Raw genomic sequence first — 9,052 nt, forward strand, 5'->3', positions numbered from 1 at the left:
CTGCCATGAACATAGATGTGCATGGATCTCTTCAGATAAGTGTATTTGTGCTGTTGGAGACACATCAAAGGGAGGAATGGCCAGGTCATATGGCAAATCTCTTTTAATTTTTTGGAGGAATCTCCAGATTTTTCCACAAGGATGGGACCAGTCTGAATTCCCACCAACAGTGTAGACATAGCCCCTTTTCTTTACACCCTTTTCAGTGCTTGTTGCTGTGTTCTTTATATTGAATGACATTCTCACAGGAGAATCACCTCCACATTTTAAATCTAGACATTGTAGAATCAAAGCTCCTTATCCATAGAAAGAACTCCCATGTGTCCATTATAAATCTTCTCTAATAAATTAATAGCCACACTCATTACTGCCAGGTAAGTACTTTATTGAGAAAACATTTGCAAATACAGAGTAGACATAGTCATGATAGACGCTTCCGACACAATAATAATGGGTCAGGTTCTAATTAAATAGGAATTTTCCAAATGATTTCAGTTCAAAGAATGACTAGTTCCTTTCTGGGGCATGAAGTCGGTAAGTGATGGTTATTTTCTCTGCATCCAAGAAGAGTGTTCCCAATTCTAAAGTCAAGAGCATGGAAGATAAAGAAAGAGCCTTCAGATTCTCAAGTATTCAGTAGAATCTTGAGAATCCATAGCCTCCGTAACAAGATGGACGACAGCAGCCATATCCGTATCTTCCGAAGCCTGAACCGTAGCCGTAGCCTCCATAACCAGAGCCATAGCCGTAGCCTCCAAAGCCACTGCCCCAGCCCAGTCTGCCGAAGCTGCCACAGCCACAGCCGTAGCCAGAGCCCAGGCCTCCGAAGCTGCCATAGCCGTAGCCCAGGCCTCCATAGTAGCTGCCGTAGTAGCTCATGGTGTTGGGAAGCGTGAGTTTGGTTCGGTACTGAAGGGGATTTTCTGCTATGTGAGTGTCTCTTAAGGTTTCCCAGAAGGTTTTTATACCCTGAGAAGTAGCACAACAACCGGTGAGCTCATTCCCACACAGGCAATTTTAAAGGCAAAGCCATTCTCTTAAATAGTTCTTTTCGCATTTATCAAAGTTTTCAAGTTCTTATTCAAGAGCATTTAGTAACAATAACTATTTTTTAATGAGTTAGCATTCCGAAAGAACCAAATGTTCCCGAGATGAGAAATGATTACATAGCCACTTCAAAGGCCTGGCTGATGTTCTAATTAGAGTGGTCTAATCTGGCTGATAGGTTCCAGTAGCACTGTAATTAGGGAACCTTGGATTGCTTCTCTTTCATTTGCATTCCATTGCCTTAACTATTTACCATTCCCCAAACTCGAGGTCCTTTCTCCGTGGAGTTCAGGGCATAGGTACAAAGTCATTTGTGATTTCTAGATACAATTTTAGCAAAAAACTTAAGTTTTCAACAGTGAGTAATTCTCTTCTTTTCTTTTTTACTGTCTGTTGTTTTGTTACGCTAAACTTTCCCTGACATTTGGCACTGCTGCCCTCCCATCCAGCGACTCTTTATGCTAACCTTTTTTTGACTTATTATCTATGATGTATTTCCATTACTCTTTACTTCTTCAATTCCATATTGCTCTGCTTTAAAACTTAACTTTGAAAATGTTCCATTTCTAAGAATAGATGGGGAAATACAAAGCAGAACTTGGACTGGAGTTGGTGTATTGCACCAAAGTAAAAGACTCTGGGGTGAACAGGGAGGGTTCAGGTCCTGGAACATGATGGCAGAGGAGGACCTAGTGGGGTGTAAATTGTTAAGTAGAAAACAGAGAAATCTTCCACATGTACAAAGTATTGTATTTTACTGTTGAGTGTAGACCATTAATCCTCCCAATAAAGAAATAAATAAAAGTGGTCCATTTCTTCTGTATATAATAGTCACACATTTGCCATTGAATTTTATTATAGATTACGTCTAATGGCAACATTTTGGCTAGTGACTTTCAAAGGTTTCTCTAATCATCAGTTCTTTTAATATTTTCTTTCTTTCTCTTTATTTTAATGAGGGAAAGAGATCTTCAGAAATAGAGACCAGAACACTGCTCAATTCTGGCTTATGGTGGTGTCAGGAATTGAACCTGGGCCCTTGGAGCCTAGGGCATGAAAATATGTTTGCATTATCATTACGTTGTCTTCTCTGCCTTAATAGTAAGCTCTATTAATGTGACTATTTACTGAGTGTCTCCCATTTGATCTACACTCAGATTCCGTTTCTAGTAAAGTTACTTTTCCCAAACATTTCTTTTAGCCGTTTAAACCACATGCTCAATTTTGATCTTGAATCTACCTCTCATATTTCATTAATATAATGTCCATTCTGATCTTTAATAATCCAAACCTAGTTGGTCACCAGCTGAAGCAACTAAAGAATATGTCAGTAGTATTATTTATAGGTTTCTTGATTGCAATTACATAATTCAGTGATATTCTTTCACTTCAAGTAATATAAGAATATCTCCACTGGATCCAGGTGGTGATGCCTTTGGCCAGGCGCTCACATTACAGTGTGCAAGGACCCAGGTTTAAGCCACAGGTCCCCACCTGCAGGGGGAAAGCTTGATGAGTGGTAAAGCAGGAATGTAGGTGTTTCTCTGTCTCTGTCCCTCTCTAATTCCCCCTCCCCTCTCAATTTCTCTCTGTCTTGATCGAATAATAAATAAATTTTAAAAATATAACATTTCCACTGGTTACACTACACTATTTTCTTTTCTTTTTTTTTTTTTTTAAAGATTTTGTTTATTTATTTATGAGAAAGATAGGGGAGAGAGAGAAAGAACCAGACATCACTCTGGTACATGTGCTGCCAGGGATTGAACTCAGGACCTCATGCTTGAGAGTCTAGTGCCTTAGCCACTGCACCACCTCCTGGACCACACTACACTATTTTCATGAGAGAGCCCACATCTGACTTTTTCTCCATGGTGAGGACAAATTAATATTTTATTGATAAACACATCTGATCAATGAGTTTTTTTCAGTCATTATATACATAGTTAATAGTAAAAAAAAAAGATTAAGTCATTTAAATTCACAATGTTTCATTATTACAGAGTCCATTTTCCCCTATCCTGGCCTCTGACAGCTTCCATGAATTACTCTTCAATTAATATACAAGTAACAGGGGAGTTGGGCGGTGGCACAGTGGGTTAAGTGCACATGGCACAAAGCTCAAGGGCCCAACTTAAGGATCCTGGTTCGAGCCCCTGGCTCCCCACCTGCAGGGGATTGCTTCACAGGCTCCATTGTGCTCTGTCCTATCCAACAACGATTACATCAACAACAACAATAATAACTACAACAATAAAACAAGGACAACAAAAGGGAATAAATAAACACAAAAATTATATATATATATATGTAACAAAAACATCAACCTCTATTTCAAGCTTTCTTTTCTCTCTCTCCTCTCTCTCTATATCTATCTCTCTCTCTCTCTCTCTCTCTTTCTCTCTCTTGCTTTTCATTCTATTTGCTTTTCATTCTATTAGGGGTTGATTGCTTACAGTACAATTCTTGACACACAAGTAAAATCTTATTGTCATCCACCCCAGGATAGGTGTCTTCAAAACACTCTCTCCCTCAACCTAGGTCCTTTTCTGCTATCATGTACCAGGGCTTCAACCCACCTCCATCTCATCCATCTCCCTCCTTCCCAGAGTCTTTTGCTTTAATGCAATACACCACACTCTGGGCTTTACCTTACTATTTATGCTTTTTAATTTCTACCTCTAAGTGAGTTCACCAGATATTTGTCCTTCTTTTTTTGGATTATCTCACAGAACATGATACTTACTTCAAGTTTTAAGACTTAACAGGAGCAGGACTGGAGTGACAGTTCACCAGGTAGGGTGATAGTCTTATTTTTTTATTTATATATGACAGAATGTTTCACATGTAACAAAGATAGTCAAAACAGAGGAGCAGCTCTGGTACATGTGATGCTAAGAAGCCAAAACGGCATTTCAAATATGCAGGTCCACACCTTAACAGTTGACTCCATTTTTGGTTATCACATTTAGTTATCACATGTACCAGAGCTACTCCTCTGGTTTTTCTATCTTTCTCTTATGTGAAACACTCTGTCACATATAAATAAAATTTTCGTATCACATATATTCGGCTTCAAACCCCAGCACCATATGGGAAGTGCTGTGGCACTAGGAGACATTGCAGTGTTGTGGTGGCCCACCGCGCCCTCACTCTGAAAGAAAAGTCAAATAAAGGGGGCCAGGAGGGGGCACACTTGGTTGAGCGCACATGTTAAAATGCACAAGGACCCAGGTTTAAGCCCATGGTCTCCACCTGCAGGGGGAAAGCTTTGCAAGTGGTGAAGCAGTGCTGCAGGTGTCTCTCTGTCTCTCTCCCTCTCTATCACCCCCTTCCCTCTTGACTTCTGACTGTCTCTATCCAATAAATAAATAAATAAATAAATAAATAAATAAATATATAATAAAAATTAAAAAAAGAAAAGTCAGATAAATTGTGCATGTGAGAACCCCTCTCCACACAGAAAATAAGAAAGGGAAGAAGGAAGGGAGGGAGGGAGGGAGGGAGGGAGGAAGGAAGGAAGGAAAGAAGGAAAGAAGGAAAGAAGGAAAGAAGGAAAGAAGAAAGGCAGGTCTAAGGAGTCACTCATTCTGGCATCCTTATTTATATATATGTATATAGAACTTTTCCATTAGAATACTCTTATTCAAAATGCTGCCATATGTCCTGGATACAATTCCATCATTACATTTCATATACTATTAATATTTGAATTATCTTGTTTACTATGTTTTCCATATCTATCAATTACCTGAGGGCAAGAGCAAAAGGAAATTCATCCTAACCACATTATAGTTTTCTGGATGGGGCAGAGTTGGCAATATGCTGTTGCATGAATAAATAGATTTACCACTGATTAAATTCATGGAGTGTCAGGGGTCTGGTACCTGATGATGGTTAAAGAGCTACACTGGGGATGAGCATGTGCTGTGGAACCTTTCACAGTTCGATGAAAATTTGTCCTCATGTGTCCACAGTTGTATTATGAACAGTGAAGCCTCCATTAAATTGGTTTAATAAAACTGCCACTCTCTTTCCTTTAAACCTCAAGAGTTTTTCATTCTTTAGTCAACAAACTTGAAGACTAATAAGGTATATTTGCTTAAATGTTCTTAAATTAGAATGCAGCAACAAAGAGGGACTCGGGTTGGGTTGGTGGTGGGAGTGGCTTGTAGACAACTATTATTGGGAGAGAAGAAGTTGTACTCATTTTCAAATTTGAATAAATAATTTAAGATATCAGAGATTTAAGCACAATTTAAAATGATCTTTTCCAGATAATTTCACTGAGAATAAAATGGTTTTCAGAACACTTGTTGAAACAGAACAGCTTTCAGGACAGTTGCGGAAGCTGAGGCACTAGCTCAACTGTTAATAAGTAGACCTGCATACCTGAGACTCCATTTCTATTTATTTATTTAGTTAGTTTCTATTTATTTATTTTCCCTTTTTTTGCCCTTGTTTTATTGTTGTAGTTATTATTGTTGTCATTGTTGCTGCATAGAGCAGAGAGAAATGGAGAGAGAAGGGGCAGACAAGAGGGGGAGAAAAAGATAGACACCTGCAGACCTGCTTCACCACTTGTGAAGCAACTCCCCTGCAGGTGGGGAGTCGGGGGCTCGAACCGGGATCCTTATGCTGGTCCTTGTGCTTCACGCCACATGCGCTTAACCTGCTGTGCTACACCTGACTCCCTCCATTTTTGATCCTTAGCATAACAAGTACCAGAGCTGCTCCACTGGTTTTTCTCTCTTTCTCTTATGCAAAACACTCTGTCACACATAAATAAAAATTTTAAAGAAATTTAAGAATTATTCTGGAAATGCCATTTCTCTTAGCAAATGAGTCGTATCAGTAATGCATCTGCAGGAACTGATCAGAAGTGTGTGTCTAGGGCTAGGGATAGTATAATGGTTATAAGAAAATACTCTCATGCTTGAGATTCTTGGGTTCCAGGTTCAAACCCCAGTACCACCATAAGCCAGAGCTGAGAATTCTCTGGAAAAAAAAATAGAAGCATGTATCTAACAACATATGTATTGCATGGCTTTTCATTGAGGTTAAAAGAATGGTAACTGAGCATAAAGGACAGATTCTGAGCAGTAGTATAAGAAGTGCCTCCTTTTTTATTTTCCTTTTCTTTAAATATATTTACATAACGATGCAGTGAATTCACTTTTCTGTATATCTTATTGAGTTCACGTATACATCTTTGAGATTGACCGACATTATTGAGAATTAAAAATGGAAATTCATTCCTTATCACTGATATGCAGGAGTATGTCACCAAGTGTCCATTCATCTCTCAGCTGTTGAGAACTTAGGCTTTCTCTAGTTTGGGTATCCTACATGGAGAGCATCCACAAACATGTAGAATCTATTTTATCTTATATATCATTTTCTACTGGACCCATCCTCAGATACAGAATTTCTGTGTGACAAAATTGCATGAGTTTAGCTTTTATAGTCGTGGACAGTTTCCTAAGTGTGCTGATTCATATTCTCCATGACAATGTTCAAATGTTCCTGTTGGTCCGTATTCCTATCTACATTATCAAAATAGTGTGGATTGTTTTTTTTTTTTTCTTCCTTCTTTTTCTTCCTAATGAATACACACTTCACACTTCCTATCACACTTCTCTGAGTACTTTTGGCATAGTACAATTTCTTGTGTGATAACTGGACATTTGGATATCTTTTTTTTCAAAATGATTGTTCAGATCTTACGCTGTTTTAAAATCGCTACTGGATTTTTCTCTCTTATTGGTAGGCAACTGATGCAGGTGCTATTTTCACATAAACCTATTTCAAAAATCTTTGCACAACTTTTCAAAGGCCTTTTCAATTTTCTATTGTTTTTTTCTTCTGCACAGAAGTATAGAAGTTGTTAATATTTTTATTCCAAAAGATCATCTGTTTTCTATATTATTTTTTAATATTTATTTATTATGTATTCCCTTTTGTTGCCCTTGTTGTTTTATTGTTGTAGTTATGATTGATGTTGTTGTTGGACTGGACAGAGAGAAATGGAGAGAGGAGGGGAAGACAGAGAGTAGGAGAGAGAGATAGCCACCTGCAGACCTGCTTCACTGCTTGTGAAATGACTCCCCTGCAGGTGGGGATCTGGGGGCTCGAACTGGGATCCTTATGCTGGTCCTTGCATTTTGCGCCACCTGCACTTAACCCGCTGCACTACCCCGCCTGACTCCCAGTTATTCTATATTCTTTCTAATATTTTAAGCCATCTTTTAATATTGACAGAATTTTGTTTGAATTTTAGTGTAATTGAAAATAATATGCAAACAAAATGAGGAAGTTATGATTAGTAAACTGGTAATTTAAAATAATCTATGGATCTGTTATATGTGTTCTATTTATTTTACTAATACTGAATCATGTTTATGATTTTCTAATGGCAGGCTTTTCTTATTCATCTTCAGTATCAATTTACTGAGGGAATGTTGAGCGATAGAACTGTATTTGTTATGAGGATATGTGACATATTTCCAGATTTCTCCAAGATATCTGTCAGTACAGCTCACACTTCCCCAAACTGCCATCCTATCCTACCAGAACACCTTAGTCCTCAACCTCTTTTGGAGAGAGTGAGAAGTGCACTGTGATAAGTGTGCCAACATCTGGAAAACAACCCAGCTGTCCAACAACAGATGAGTGGCTAAGATATGCATATAAATGAATACTATACAACTGTAAGAAATTATAGCATCTTGTCTTTTGCTATAACATGGGAATTACTTAATAGGATAACTTTGAGTGAGATAATTCAGAAAGATAGATGAAGGGCAAATACCAGATAGAATCATTCATAGATGAGGTATAAGTAACAACCTTTTTCTTTATTCTCCAAATAAAACTTGGTCAGGAGGTATTTATTACACTTTTAATATATTGCCAGTTTAAATTAGCTAATATAGACTTAAGGAAAAATAAAACAAAACAAAACCCCTTATATTCCTTATATTTTTATTTTAGAAGTTTAGTTACATTTTCTCTTATGCTCTAGAAGAGAAATATGTTTAGAATTCATGCTATTATTGGAAAGAATTTTAGTCATGGATTAAATTATTCTATAAAATAAACATTATCCTGACTTTTGATTATTCTTGAGTCATTTTTCACGAATGTAATTTAGTATGTGACATGTATTTGATGCCAGAATAAGGAGAATTTTCTCTTTAATTTTTGTTTTATGAAATATTTTAGACATACTCAAAAAGGAGTAAATAATACAACACTATTTAAAAAAACTGCATTTATCGATTATTAATGTGTTGCCTCATATTTTCATATCTAGTTCCTAGGTGTGCTATAGTTATTTACATGCAAAGTAAAGACTTGTTATCACATGCTTTAAAATTATCTATGCATTTTATAGTTAGACTGACGCTTGTTTCTCATTGAAAAACCTCCTTAACTCTTTACGCATGGAATTTCAATACTGGGCTGAAAATTTCTATATTGGGCTGTATTTACAGATGTTGACTATGGAAAGCAAGAAGAGAAAGAAGACTGAGAAGTGATAAATGAAAAGGGGAAGATAAGGGGGAAATGAAAGTAGGAAGTAAAAAGATAATAAGAAATAAATTATGGGGAGTCGGGCTGTAGTGCAGCGGGTTAAGCGCAAGTGGCGCAAAGCACAAGGACCGGCATAAGGATCCTGGTTCGAACCCAGGCTCCCCACCTGCAGGGGAGTCGCTTCACAGGCGGTGAAGCAGATCTGCAGGTGTCTATCTTTCTCTCCTCCTCTCTGTCTTCCCCTCCTCTCTCCATTTCTCTCTGTCCTATCCAACAACAATAATAACTACAACAATAAAACAACAAGGGCAACAAAAGGGAATAAATAAATAAAATAAATATTTAAAAAAAAGAAATAAATTATGTGAGTAAATTTCTTAGACACAGGAGAAACTGTTAATACTGTTGACTATTATATCAATGTGCTGTAGATGATGCATTGTGTTAAAAGAATTAACACTCAGACACA

General features: G+C 37.4%; 1 protein-coding gene across 1 annotated transcript; it reads right to left on the bottom strand.

Moving 5' to 3' along the window:
- Positions 1–368: 368 nt before the first annotated feature.
- LOC103122994 (keratin-associated protein 19-3-like) lies at positions 369–945 on the bottom strand. Its single transcript, XM_007533608.2, has one exon. It carries the CDS (start codon positions 877–879, stop codon positions 634–636), a length of 246 nt encoding a protein of 81 aa, XP_007533670.1. The 5' UTR covers positions 880–945; the 3' UTR covers positions 369–633.
- Between the last annotated feature and the right edge of the window lie 8,107 nt (positions 946–9,052).

This window comes from Erinaceus europaeus, chromosome 9, assembly GCF_950295315.1.
Source record: "Erinaceus europaeus chromosome 9, mEriEur2.1, whole genome shotgun sequence".
In the NCBI taxonomy this organism is placed as follows: domain Eukaryota; kingdom Metazoa; phylum Chordata; class Mammalia; order Eulipotyphla; family Erinaceidae; genus Erinaceus; species Erinaceus europaeus.

What these genes read in the sequence shown, in the direction of transcription:
- LOC103122994 (XM_007533608.2), bottom strand. Translation starts at nt 879, where the DNA reads ATGAGCTACTACGGCAGCTACTATGGAGGCCTGGGCTACGGCTATGGC.